The 15,096-nt window shown below is 30.9% G+C and overlaps 1 protein-coding gene across 1 annotated transcript in view; it reads right to left on the bottom strand.

Annotated features, from left to right (window-relative positions):
* The window catches only part of Mp (collagen XV/XVIII-type protein multiplexin), a 96,692-nt gene that overhangs the window by 17,648 nt on the left and 63,948 nt on the right, over positions 1-15,096 (bottom strand). The window contains exons 11-13 of the mRNA XM_088235707.1: positions 14,572-14,664; positions 13,480-13,602; positions 4,223-4,353 (exon numbers count right to left, since the gene is read on the bottom strand). Coding sequence (XP_088091833.1) covers positions 4,223-4,353; positions 13,480-13,602; positions 14,572-14,664 — 347 coding nt within the window. The remainder of the gene's footprint in view (positions 1-4,222; positions 4,354-13,479; positions 13,603-14,571; positions 14,665-15,096) is intronic.

Here is a 15,096-nt window from a genome sequence, read left to right as displayed (position 1 = left end):
ACAATGAAAACCATTAACGAGCGACCACTAGTAAAAGGCAGTGTTCAAAATAAGATCTTTGCATTGTATAAATATTCATTTAGATCGCTTGAAAATATTTTTTTTACGACGCTAGTCTGATTAAAGTACAGAATTTTCATAAAACACTGAAAATAAATGATAATGTGAACCACACTGTAAAACAAATTGAAAACAAGTTCCTAGGTTATATTATATTTATTTAACATAAAGTAAATATTTTTGCGTTGTTATAACTTACCAAAATATTAAAATTCCAGGTTAATTTTTAAATATTTGAAAATACTCTACCTAAAATATCCAACTGTGGCGGAGCGGGATTTGAACCTCGGAGTCTGTTAAACTACCGCTGGACCACAACCCGGCTTAAGTTTTAATACGCATATAATTAAGCACATGCACTGATTAGGACAAACATGCATTGATTAGATTATGAAAATATTTTATGTTGTTTGAGAAATACTGGAGAAAAAATAGAGGATGAAAGGAATAGCTTGAATTTAATAGGTTTAGGGTGACCATTACAATGGAATATCGTATAACAGGCTATATTAAAAGGTTTTTTGATTATTGATCAAAGGAACATTATTTTTTAAGGCGTTCCTCATGTGAAATATTTCCATATTATTGACCCTTAACCCTTTATTATTTGTACGTAAAATTTTAAATCCTGTATTTTAATTAAAGTCATGATCAAAATTGATTTGCGGTAATGTTGGTTTTAGATTTTTGTGCAAAAACTATGGTGAAGGTGTATGGTGGGTTTTGCATGTCGGTTTAATTGGTGTCCTGACGAAGAGACAAGTACGTCTCGAAACCGGTAGACATAGAAAAGTCGATAAGTGGTTATACATAAATATTTAATAACATAGTTAATGTTTCTATTTTAGAGATATAATAAAATTCAGAATTATTTGAATATATTTTCATACAGTAGGTATAAAGTTTCCTAAACACGAAAACAGAGTTCGATTAAAAAACAAGTTAGACTTTTTAAATCTAAATGACAAAAATTGAAAAAAAAATGTTTCAAATGTGACATTTTTTGATAAAATCTTCTAATTCCACCGATATTGAGTTTCAAAGTTAGCACCCATTTTAATTGCATTTACAAGATATTTTTTGTGAAATCTCATCTATTGAAACAATTAAAACATTTAAATAAACTAAAATGGGTTCATGAGTATGTATCATGTCCGAAATATGGATAAGGAAGACAGGAAAACACTTTGTTGAATCAAATATTTTAACGTATTTTTCTTAGTAAACCCCTCTAAAGGCAATAATGCATGTAGAGGGTTTTTATCAGTATTCTGACGGTATATAATGTTATAAATTTTCTCCAAACCACTACAGTGTTTGTACTAACACTAAATTTAGAATAAATAACATACACGCTAGCTACGTTTTGCAGAAATTTTCGATTTACGATCCGAATAAACATCGACATTGATATCATTTAAACGAAGGGAAGATATTTACTCCGAATCGAAGTCATTCGCGTTTACGTAAATTCCAAGAATATTATGATTGCACTCGAAAGCGGAAATAGAGAAAACTCAAAAGGAGTGAACATAGCTTAGTTCTACATGGTTGTATTTTCTATACCCATGAATGTCGATTTCTAAAATACTTCTAAAGATAAATATTTATAATTAAAATAAAAGTTGCCATCATAATTGCTAAAAACTATCAATCAAAGCTAGACTGTCAGTGCACAATATAGTTTTAGTTCCAACACTCGTGTACGGAAGAGAAGCTAGGACCTGGCAGAAGATGAATGAAAGAAGAATGAACGCAGTCGAAATTTAATCGCTAACGAATATATGGGAAATCAATGTCTGACATGGTTACGAATGATGAAATCAGGCGAGAGTGCAAATCTGAGACGGGTATAAATGATAAGATTAAGAAAGAGTCACTAAGATGGCTTGGCCATGTAGAACGAATGGATGATGAAATAATAGTATAACAGAAACGTATTTTTCTTCTTCTTCACGTGTCATGTTCGGTCCCCCCGACGTTGACGATCACTTGGGAGAAAGCTTCCCTATCCTGAGCAGTGCGAAACAGCTCATCCACAGTTCTAATCTTGGTCCATGCTCGGATGTTTCGAAGCCAGGGAAGCTGTTTTCTTCCGACCACTCTACGTCCCTCGATCTTGCCCTTCATGACAAACTGAAGTATGGCATATTTATCACCTCTCAACACATGGACAAAATATGAAATCTTACGGAACTTAACAGTGGTGAATAGTTTTTTATTAGTATTGGCTCTACGTAATACTTCATTGTTGGTTATCATATCGGTCCAAGATATTCTTAACATTCTACGGTGGATCCACATTTCAAATGCTTCAAGGCGAAACAGAAACTTATGCCGATAGTAAATGGTAACGTTGGAAGAGGGAGACGTGGCATGATCTGATAAACCAAAATCTCCTCATAACCGAAGGGCATGTATGATAAGATGTATGAATGTGGAAAAAGCTCGGAATGGATATTAGGATCGACGCCTGTGGCTTTATCCTCTCTGTATTCCCCTACGGGGTAAATAGCGTGATGGTAGTAATAGTAGTTGTCACCACGCGCGTAATTTGCGTAGTTGCGGTCCTGGTAAATAATATTTTTATTAAACGATAATTTTTTTCTTGTACCTATGTGGGCACCGCCAAGGAAACTCAAGTCTTCAGATGCGGGGTGCGGTATGTGGTAAGGAAATTATTGTTTTTTCATTAATTAAAATAAATTTATATCCAATCACCGTGGCGGTATTATGCTAATAAGTTCATTTTAATAAATACAGTTTTAAAAGAAAACGATATTTCTGCGTCTTCCCTAGTCATGTCATTGAGTTCTGACATGAACTGCAAACGAATGAGGAAGTCATTGGGTTTTTTATATTTTTCGTTTGTTAACGGGCTAATAAACTAAACCAAAACAATTTTTTTTTAAATATGTGTGTATGATTTTTTAAAGTTTTGAATGTCTGAAATTACTCCGCGTGTGACGTCTATAGTTCTCTTCCGTTTCTTCTCGGTCAATTCTGCCTATCGGTTCATAGACTTTTCGTAATCCGGAAATCTTTCACAACCCTCTTATCGTTGGTAAATTTATATGAGCTAGTGACGTCGTTCAAAGTAGTTCGTTATTTTTTTCATACAATTTCAAGAATTTCGGCCATACAACTTAATGTTTTCATTTTTACCGCGGGTAAGAAAACATTGTTTGTATCCAATTTCCTGTAGGGCAGAAGTTCCTTGCTGTCAGCAACGGACATCTAAAGCATCGCGAATTTCATCCGCTTTTAAGTATTTATTTATTTATTTAACTTTTTATACATAATGTTGTTTGTACAATGGCGGGCTTATTGCCAAATAGCAATTTCTTCCAACCATCCAATAAAATTAAAGTTTTATTTTTATAATTCAAGTTACATAACATATTCTATAGAAAAAAAGATTAAAAAGCTAAAGATATATTAAAAAATAAATAAACGTAATAAACTATTACTCAATGGGAAAAAGGAAAAAAGAGGAAAGGAGGAAAGGAGGAAAGATTAAGGAAGAGAAAAGAGATGTTTCTTCAGACGTGATTTAAACAGAGATAATGTAGTAACATCTTTGATGGTGGATGGGAGATGATTCCACAGTCGAGCCGCATGGGCACTATATGAGTTAGAGAAGAAAGAGGAATTGTGGATGGGTATAAGAAAGTGCCTTGAGAATAACAACGAAGAGGTAAACCATGAACTGATAAGCGTTGAAATTTTTCACGCAGGTATATAGGAGCGTTAGGACTATAAAGTACATTGAACAGAAGCGAGAGGGAGTGATAGTCTCTCCGCTGTCTAATTTTGAGCCATTTCAGTTGTCTACGATAATCAGAAATGTGGTCATATTTCCTAAGACCAAAAATGTACCTTCTGCATGTATTCTGAAGTCGTTCAAGTTTATCTAGATGCTCACAGCTTAAATCAGCCATGGAAACATCAGCGTAATCTAGAATGGTGTTTTAGGCAAGGGTGTATTCAACTTTTACGTATGTAAATATGTAGACCAGATAACCTTGACATATAAATGAGATGCTGCATTATTTCTTCATTATTGACAACACATGTGATGTCATCTTCATACGGTCTGCTAAATTCACTAAAAGTGAGTACGTCACTACTACAATCCGAATATATCGTATAAGTTACTTACCTCGAAGATATGAAAGCTCTGAATGTCCCGCGAAGACCAGCTCTCCTAGCTTGTCTGTAGCAGGCGTAATCTGCCCCCCTAACTCCGTGCATGTCTCCAGTGACAGGCTCATTCAAAGCTGCCATACGTAGCTGGAATTTGAAAAATACAACAATTTTAAACCACTTATATTGCAAGGTTGTACCCACTAATCGTGCGGACAAGTTAGCTCGATGCTGGAATTTTTAGAACGTAAAACTTTGAATTACACGTTTTTTATATTTATTTGTCGTTACGAATATTTTTTAATTTTAAGTAGACTTCAGCAAACGATTAAAGTCATGTTCATTAATAATATATAATATGTTAAATCAGTTTCTTTAAATGCTTGAAAAAGTCGTAATGTTTCTAGGAAAGATACTGATTTAATAATTAACTAGCTAAATTCCCATTATAATTTGTATTTGGAAATTTTTACATAAAAAATGTCTTATACACACGAAGTGTGAAAATGTGGCACTTTATACATTTATCTTTTTGAGTTTAATAAGATTTATGTACGAAATTGAGTTTACCCTTGTCATTCGTGGAATAAAATATTCCACACAAGACATCAGACATTTTAGGAAAGATATGGCAAAATGTGTCAACGCTGAGTGACCCGAGAGAAGATGTGAAATTTTAAGATGTCACAATATAAGCTAGGTAAACAATATCATAAATAACATTTATTCTTTCTCTACTTCGAAAAATAAAGACGTATTTGATAAACTTATCACTGGATAGAGCACTAAAAGAGATATTTAATAAAATAAAAAAATGAATATTAAGAATTTGAGATATCCAGCAATCTGAAATAATATCGTCATTCTATGTGCGCTCCTTATAAATTGGGAATACGGTTTCCATAAAGATCCTAAGGGAGTCTCTGTCAGCTGCCAGCTCGTGTGCATCCTCCCAAGTCAGGTTCGCGTCCCGTAGTTCTGACTTCCAGGACATCAAGAATCTGATGCCTTGTGAAGTAGGCAAGCGTGGTCAAAGCTCTCAGGAGGCATCCGTAGTATATGACGCAACCAACCGTATCACCTCCGCCTGATGACCGTTGTCACCGGAATTAGCTGCGTCCGTTCTATTATTTCGTCATTCCTCACAAAGTCGAACCATCGCACACTCAAGATTATTCCGAGACATCTTTTCTCAAAACTCAGTAGTTTGCTGTTTTGGGCTCTAGTGAGGTGCCACGATTCGCATCCGTAGATAAAATAGGTGTTATGCAAGCAAAATAACATATTAGTAGTATGATCGAATTAAAAAATATATTGTAAAAATAAATCTTAACAAAATAAGCATTTAAACTAAATCAGATTAATAATGAAAGTTTTTTAATAATAATATTTCACCGATGAATTCCAAATTAACATATGACGGTACTTACATGATATACAACTTTATTTTATTTCATTTAAATTATTTATTGACAATTCTTGATGGAATTCCATTGTAATGATGTAATAACTTATATTTACATATAAGTTATTAATTTAAAAAAATACTTGGTACACTTCCACTTATTTATTTTGACCAATTAGCGCTTTCATCCTCTAATGGGCATCTTCAGACTGGTGAATATAATACAGTGTAAGGGTAATTTATATAATACTAAATATTATCTTAAGTGTAGGTACATTTAAAAATAAGTTGAAAAAATACAACACGAAATATTTCAATGGAACAGAGTGAGACAAATTATTAAAACATGTGTTGGCGGTATACTTTTAAGAGAATATTCTATGAAAAATATTTATTGTTTTATTTCAATGTACAGGGTCTAACTAAGGGGGCTAATAAGGGTGAGTTTTTAAATTCTATCTGTTGATTTATTCAAATTCTATCGCTATTATTTTTTATCCCATTTATTTCTAAAATTTCTAATCTATCTAACTTTTGACCTTTATGTCCTACATGTAAAGTTTTTATGTTTTTTGCTTTATCAAAAGTATGTTTAAATTCATTTAAATGTGATGCATAGTTTGATAAGTCGTTATTTAATCTATGCGAAGCTAAATGTTCTTTTACTCTATATTTAATAGCTCTCCCACTTTGTCCTATATATGAACCAGGACAAGTACATGTTAGTTCGTATATTCCGCTATTTTCAAATTTGTCGACCTGATCTTTACTCTTTATTAATGTTTGGCCCAAAGATTTTTTATTATAAAATAAACTAAAAGATTCTTTTTTTTCTATAACTTGTTTTTTTTTATTGCTAGTATTTTCGATATAATTTAAGTTTACCCACTTTTTATTCTTATTTTTGTCGATAGATGTAAGTCCTGCACATGATTGAGACATTGTATTTTTCTTTTGTTTTTTCCGTATTAAATTATTCACTAGGGATTCTTAAGTGGAAGTACCAAGTATTTTTTAAATTAATAACTTTATTTTAATTTATATTTTCGTTGAACATTATTGAGAAGAGTTTGAGCACGAAAATCGTATCCTACTAATTGTTATGTAGATTTTCACGACATCAACTTCAGTGATTAACATTGTAATATGCAAAATAATACTAAATTCGCTGTATAAAATTTCAATTTCAAAACTGGCTTTTTTTCTACTCCACGGAGAAAAATGTATTGCTAAAACGGCTTTTGTTAGTTTTCTCTTTTTAAAAAAATAACTTTATATTATTTAGGAAACAACCAGTACAATTGACACACTTTTGTAGTGTACAATATTAATCATAATTCTAATACGCCAGTGATGTTTCTATAGTATAAAACATGCTGTGGTTATAAATTAAATGTATTTATGGTTTCTTAATAAATACAATGATAATATTATGAGGGAAAAAAACAACATAGTTAACAATAGGTAATTTAAAAATTCTCAAAGTAATTACAAGAAAAATAAAACAGCATTTAAAGTAATTTAAAACATAACACGTTAAAAAGTGAAAGTATATTATAAAGAAAAAACATACTTATAATAATTTTAAAATCAGAATAAATAACATACAGAAATACAAAAAAATATTTTCAAAAAACAAAAATATTTCAGTCAAAAATTGTTAATAAATGACAAGAAATTAAAATTAGTTTAAACAAAATATTTCGATTAATATTTATGCTTATCCGTTATTTAGAACAAAATAAGAATACGATTAATGTGTTAAGCAACGTTTTTAATTACATTACATTTGAAATGTGGTCTTCTACTCTACATTATAATAATAAGACTATCGTACTTTTCCTCTAGAAAAGTATTATTTTAATAAAAATACATGAAAGCCAAAGGCGTCCTATGGGGAAGTTAATTTGGAAAATTAATTAATAAATAAAATATTTTCGTGATAAAAAATAAATAAAATGTGCAATGTTTTAAAACAGTATGTATAGTATTATATTATAATAAACGTCAACAGTTACTATTTGAACTTACGAGTGATAAATTCCTATGGAAAAACGTCTCTCAAAATATTCCGTTTCCAAAAAAAATAACTGGGAAACACGATAACCATTAAAATATAGAAATAAAAATTATTCGCGTTATTTCAAGTACTATTTTTTTTTGTTTACTGATGGAACGTATTAACACGTTCACATACAGTTAAAAACACGGATAATGGAAAGAAAACGAAAGAAATTGTACCCACATAATATATTTGTACCTCAGAGGCAGACGAATGCAAATCCAGAATTTGGCTAAATGACATGTCGATTTTCGTATCTAGTTTATGATCATGTCCATTCATTTTGAATAAATGAAAGAACGAATGTACCAAGATACTGAAAATACAAATACATACTTATTTTTTTTTAGAAATTACTTAGAGAAAGTATATTCTTTAGGCTTGTTTTGAACATTTGATGTTTGTATTTGCATCTGTCAGCCCTGAGGTACATATATTTACTTTTAAATATAAAAACTTCTTCGAAGGTAAAGCTTACTGAGAACCCTGATTTTATCACCCTAATTCTATTTTTCAAAATCAATCAAAAATATCTAAAGATATTATGCGTATTTTCAAAACTGAATATAAAAAAAATAGATTTAATAAAAAACTGTACAAAGTTGTACATTATCATTTAATAAATACCCCTACCTATATACCCGTACGTGATCTAAAATCAAGTAAACTTTCTTGTTGTGGAATTTTCAGAGCGTTATTCCGCCATACTACGAAATTCATTATAATTTTGATTAGTTTCTAAACCTTTCACTTATAAATTAAAATAATACTTACCATTTTTGGAAACCACTTCATTGTAAGCATGAAAAAAAAAACATTTTTTTAAAAATGGTTATAAGCTTCATACTAAAAATACAAAAGGCGGTGTTTTAAATTGACACCAAAATGGAAAAATCCATTTTTTCAATTCATTGAAATATTTTTATTTGTTTATTATTTACTTTTATAATTTATTTTATTTATAACATCTTTAATTTAAACATCTAAAATCCCACAAAGTCCTTCTCGTGGCTTTTGGGTGGAGATTTATTTAAATACTTATAACAAAATGATACCTAAATTGAAAGATTATAAATTCAAACCATGAATGGTAGACATGTATTCACATTTTAAATTAAAATCCAAACCCATACAATATATTTTATGTTGTGTAATTTATATTTCCAATCCTGTGTCAAAAAGGCGTGGTAGTTAAAATTCCGTTTGCATTAACACAATATGAAATGAACTTTGGTTAACATTGTTGATTTGAAATTCAATCTTCCAAAATCAAGCTAAATAGGAATTTTAGTGATGACAGACACCTTGGCGAAAACATTTTTACAGGCTATTTTAGGATGTGTTCAAAGGAACGGTTTTATATTTCACGAAAACAATGGCAGATAAATTATTATTGATCCTGGATGGAAATACGCAAAAAAATAGCAGTGAAAAAACTAGTACTTGTTTCAAATAAAACCCAGGAAAAGGCGGGAATAAAATCAGGCGTATTTTCTTTTAGTAATCATTCTTAACTATCATTTTTTGTTATCTTCAATAAATTATGTACCGCATGAAAATATCATGAATTTGGGGATTTTTTTTTACAAAAGAAAAAAATATTTTTAGAAACAAAGGTTCAATTGTAATGAATGATTCAGAAGGGACTGTGCGAAATGGAAAGGGTTAGGTCCCCGCTTATGAAACGATTCGATAAACAAAAGAAAGGTTTTATTTATTTACACTCGGTAAAAAATGTTTCCCCACCGAAGCTCATTTCCAGTCCATTTTATTTACACCGAGACGATCAAACTTTAGACCCACCTATTTACACTCTTCAATTTTATAATTTCAACGCAAAACAATAGAATATAGTGAATATATCACCACACGAATCATAATAAAGACATCACGTAAATTTTGTGAATATTCATAGGTATGTACTAGTATTATTTATTTGATTTGATTTTTATTAGAAAAACATAATAAATTATAAAAACTAATAAGTAAAAAAAATAGTACATACGAGTACATCCAGCTAGAGTTAATGAAATGAACTAAATAGTAGAATGTTACGCAATAATACGTCATTTGGAAATAGCACGCCATTAAAAAAAAATGTGTTTCGTAATCAATGTTATTTTTCATTCTTTATGTTTCTTATTTAACAAACGTTTAATAATATTAAAGAAGTTGAGTATCACGATAGCAAATGGGCGATAATATTAAGCGACATAACATTTCAACATTTCCGCCGGGAGATATTTTATTAAGGATCACGTTATGAAGGGTAGATGGCGCCTGTTTAAATACTACACAGAGTACACATCATTACTTTATTTTAGTAGACCCGTGCGTGACTTTAAGCGTTATATGACAATGTTTAATAGGTAGAGAAAACCGGGATTTCAAATTGCCGATAGTATCACCTTGTCACTTAGAGTTAATATTTACATTTTTCGTTTCTTCATCGATTATAAACATGCGACAAACTTCGATTCGAATATGACGCAATACGCTATCAACAATCAAGTGCCTAGTTTCAAACTTTTACATATTTCATAGGTTGATTTCATAACCTAATACGAAAACTTTCACATATTGTTATAGTTCTGTATAAAAGCTCTCGTATTTTCCGTTTAACTTCTGTTGGGAGCGAACAAAAGTACTCATTAATCATGTTAAATACCGATGCTTTTTCGTTTCAGGTAAGAAGATTTCAAACGAGAAAATACTTTTTGCACACAAAAGCTGCTGCTGAGACAAATATATTGGGTGTTTAATTAATGCTTTTGTCAGACGAAATAATGAAGCGAAAGTTTTTCATAATCACATCACGTTACATAATAATGAAATGATATTTGTAACGTTCCGTACGTATAATAATAATCTTTTATTAATGTATCGTAGACGATGAATTATCGGATTTTCCATGTAGTGAGAGTAATTTTAATATTTTATCAGCTCGTGAATTATAAAAACCTTTGTCTTATTTCACTAAACTCTGTCGAAATTATTTTGTATGTGATTATCCAATTGGGCAATTCAGACAAACAATAACGGTGCCGCGTGGCATACGGAGGTAAATTAATGCCGACAGCTTTACATGATTCTATCATTATAACAAGACGTGCCGTGTTGCTTGTTGAGCTGGTAAAGCACTCTGGAGAACCTTGTTAAAACCTAATTTGCCCGCGTAGCATTGAACTTCTCTCAAAATCCAAAGCTCAATGTTTCTAACCAGACTTAGATGAAAGGATTTCAGAGCTGTGTCGTTGCTGTATTTGATAAATGGCGGTACTTAAGATCGCCGGACCGAAGTTCGGTAAGATTTGGTATTTAATATAGGCAGTGGGCTAAAAAAGAAAACGCCTGGCAAATATAAGTCATGCATTTTTTTGTTTGTATTAGTACGTTCTTTTTCATTTCGAAGCGGGATCCGGAAAGTATGACCGCGGTGCCAATTAGTAACTAACGCTGTATTCCTTCACTGTCCTGCAGGAAATCTAGAATAAGGTGAATGTATTGACCATGTGTATTTAAATGATAACACATTGACAATACTGCAGTGAGGGGTACAACGAAAGCTTTTAAAGTTTCTATGTTTTGTTATTTTCGCGGTTCAATTGTAAACAAATATGAAATATTCGCTATCAGTTTAAAAAAACAGATTGTGAATATGCGAAACTGAAGAAATACACCAAAGAGTTTCGAGAAAGAGGTTGACGCTTTCACTAAAAGTTATATAACAGAAAACGAATAATTATGTTTTATGTATAAATGAACCAATTTATCAGCGACTTTATTATTTTGTATGAGACTAAAGTTTATTCTTTGAGGTTACATTGCTTTAACACCAAATCGTTGAACTTGAAGTTAAATAGAGTAACTAAAAGTAAACTTCTTGAGGAAATTAAACACATTACTGATTTGTATTAAATAAACGGATAACTTTAATTTCACTATCCGAAAGCTTTTCTGAGATTTTTTTAAATTCTATGATTAGTTCCATGGATTTATATTTCCTGGGTTAATATAAAAATTTACAGTTTATTACATGATTGATGTGGTTTTAGACATTGATGTGCTTCAATGCAGATAAAATAAAAAAAATATCATGTTATAGAAAAATGATTTTAAAAGCACCAAAAATAATATCTTTTCAAATGTTACATAAAACTAGCAATCAAATAAACAACTTTGTTAAGCCAGTGAGACAACGAAATAGTTATTAGAAAAAAATATCCCAAAAATCTTCAAACATAAATAATCAGGATATTTAATTATGGATGGGATTAATATTATTTTTATGAGATGTTTAATCCATTTCACAAACGATATCATTTTGAAAATATTATTTTGCCATAAAAGTCATGGATAAGATTTTTTCGTGATTCGTTTAAGTAGCAGAAGTAGGCATGATTAAAGTGCAAAAAATATCTAGATATAATATTTACACGCAAAAAGGCTATAATAGGCCCATGATTCTTTTAAATGGAGTCCTACAATGCGTAATTTTAGCCTTAATTGTTATACAGTTGAACGCTTGAAAAGAAAAGTGGGACGAATATTATTTTACTAAACTGAAAATGTATAAATATTTCCTAAGTAAACATTAACCCTTTGTTGGATAAAAGTGTTCCATAGAAATTTTTTTAAGACAATTTACTCGTATATCAAGAAATAATAATCACATTTTCATAAAATTTATTGTTTTGTGACAATTTAAACTTTGACTCAATTCATATTTTTAAATATTAGTATTTTTTCAAACTCAATAACCAAAATAGGTATAAACTAAACACCCAAACAATAAAACAATTAAATCTTAGTTGTTCGTTTATCGTAAAATAAAACTATCCTCTCAGTACTGAAAAATAGGTTTTAGTGTATTTTAACAGATTTGATATATTTTTGCAACAAATCAAATCATTTGACGTCCATTACATGCGTTAGCTACTTTTACAAACGAAGTACAGTAGAACTTTGTTTACCCGTACTCCAGTCATCAGAATTGCCAAATATCCGGAATTCCAAATACTCGGATTGTTATCAGGAAATAAAAAATGAGAGATAAAAAAAATAATTTGGATAATTCTATACCTCTCACCACAGAACGAGCAACATAGGGTAATAGGTAAAGAGGTCAACAAATATTTTAAAATATTATATTGAATTCCCAACTTATTGATTTGAACATTTGTTATTATAGTTTTTTAGCTAATGGGGTTTAAATTACTGGGATAGCAATTCGCCAAATTTCAACCCAGAAAGAAAATGGCCCTGATTGAGCATTGAATATCACGATAATAAAGCTCAAATTTCTGTGCGCGGACAGACGCAATCATTCAATTCTAGAGTATTAATATTATTTAAAACGGCAATGTCTGTTCTGTCGATGATCGTGAAAAATAGCGACAAATATAGTTATCTAAAACGAATCTCGGTAAATATAACTTTTTATGATATGTTTATTTCAGAAATAATTTTTAAACACGAAAAATAATCTAGCCTTATAAAATGCGTACCTCCGGGAAATGTTATTGTTATAATACGAAGAATAGCTTACAAAAAAGTGATTTTTCAATAAAATGTAATAAATAAATGGCAAATATATTAACTTACAGACTGAAATGATTTTATAAAATACCATGTAATGAACAACAATGAAATAAATAACCCTTTCTTGTATTTATTATTCATACTTTAGCAGACCGTCTCGAAGGTTTTGGGGTCTCATAGTCCACGGGTATAGAGCTTGAGTGGTACCTTAGTGGTCAGGGGTTACATACCCCTCCATTGCTAAATTAAGGGTATTTAAACTTACGCTCGGGCCTTCAACTGGTATGGGCACATTGTTGATGAGATTGGAGGCTTCGAAGGGTGGCCTTGGCTGAGGTGGAGCTGTGGTAGGGGGCGCGGGGGTCGTAATAGGCAACAGGGACCCCAGCTGTTCAATAAACCATAGATTAACAAAAATATTCATAACAATAACACACAGAGGAAAGTATGACAACATAATGCTTTGGGGTATACCACCAATCTAGGAACTAAAGATACATACATTGTTATATTATAAATATCTTAGGGTAAATAAAGCTGATGTTATAAGTGACAGAATGGGTGTAGTATAAATACAGCTATTAAAATTAAGGTGTAAATTAAAGATAAAAATGTGAGTACATTGATAAATTTGTGGGTTATAAAACCTCTCCACATTCTTATCAACAATTCGTGACTTAATTTAGAGAGCTAAAAACATGATAACTCCCTGGGAAGTATAATCCAACCTTATTTGGAAAAGTACAACATATTATTGAAAAAACTAACTGGTTTATACCTATAAATACATGAAAATGGATAAAATTGTTTTTAGGCATTACCTAAAAGGCTAAATAAATCAGTCAGATTAATCTCACCAAAAGTTGAGAAAATACGGACGTGTAAACAAAAGGACGAAAGACAGAGCCCAATCTTCTATATTCCTTACTCAAAAAAGCTTTTTTCCTTTTGCAATAAATTTAAATCGTATTATTTTATTGATGAAAAAACGATAAAGCGAGTAAATTTTCAGCGGTAAATCTGCTTAAAAACATTTAATTTTAAATTATTTCGCATGAAGAAATTTGAAAATAATTGGACACTTCTCGTTTGACGCTAGATATGTGATGAAAGTTAATTTTCCACTTAATTGCACTTACTTCCAGAAAACGAGCAAATAAAACCAATCCACCCATTGCATTAGTTTTCGGAATGCTTTTTTTACACCTCCGCTTCATGATTTCAATAATTTCGATTCACATTTTTTAGAGAATAAGAAAATAAACGTACAATTTATTAAAATAAGACCACCCCTCTTTCAATATATGAATATATATGGATTATATGTCGAGATTGAGCGTTTATAATATGTACTTACTGCAATATACTGCCAGCCATTCGTCACCCTCACAAGAAGTGCTTCTTCATCGATTATGTAGGCCAGGGTTCCAACGGGGCTCGCGTTAGACATCTGAAACAGTAAACAAAAGTTTTTTGATATTTTTAATAAGAACATATTACAATGCTTATACTAAGAGAGATAAAAAAAAAGAACACGTAATATGGCCTGCCATCCAAGTTTATCAATTAACAATATTTAAAAAAAGAAATAATATGTATCTATTCTCGATCCAACGTAAGAACGACTTGCGTCCGCGCATGTTCCGCCTCCCACCCCACTACTAACCTAAACCTAAATCGTCGATTGTCGAAAATATGCTCAATCTCCGTCTTTTTTTAAAATTTGTCAATTTAACTTCACCGGTTTTTGAATATCGTAACAAATTATATTTTACAAAATGCACCCATATACTTGTCTTTTCAGAAATTGTGTAAATGCCACTCTCAGATATTATTTTTTCCGAAAATGGCCACGTCATACTTGAAAAATGGAACGGCACCA

Source organism: Micrasema longulum, unplaced genomic scaffold (genome assembly GCF_059751315.1).
Source record: "Micrasema longulum isolate JH-2025_06_02 unplaced genomic scaffold, ASM5975131v1 h1tg001425l, whole genome shotgun sequence".
NCBI lineage: Eukaryota > Metazoa > Arthropoda > Insecta > Trichoptera > Brachycentridae > Micrasema > Micrasema longulum.
This window is presented reverse-complemented; position numbering and strand designations above follow the sequence as displayed.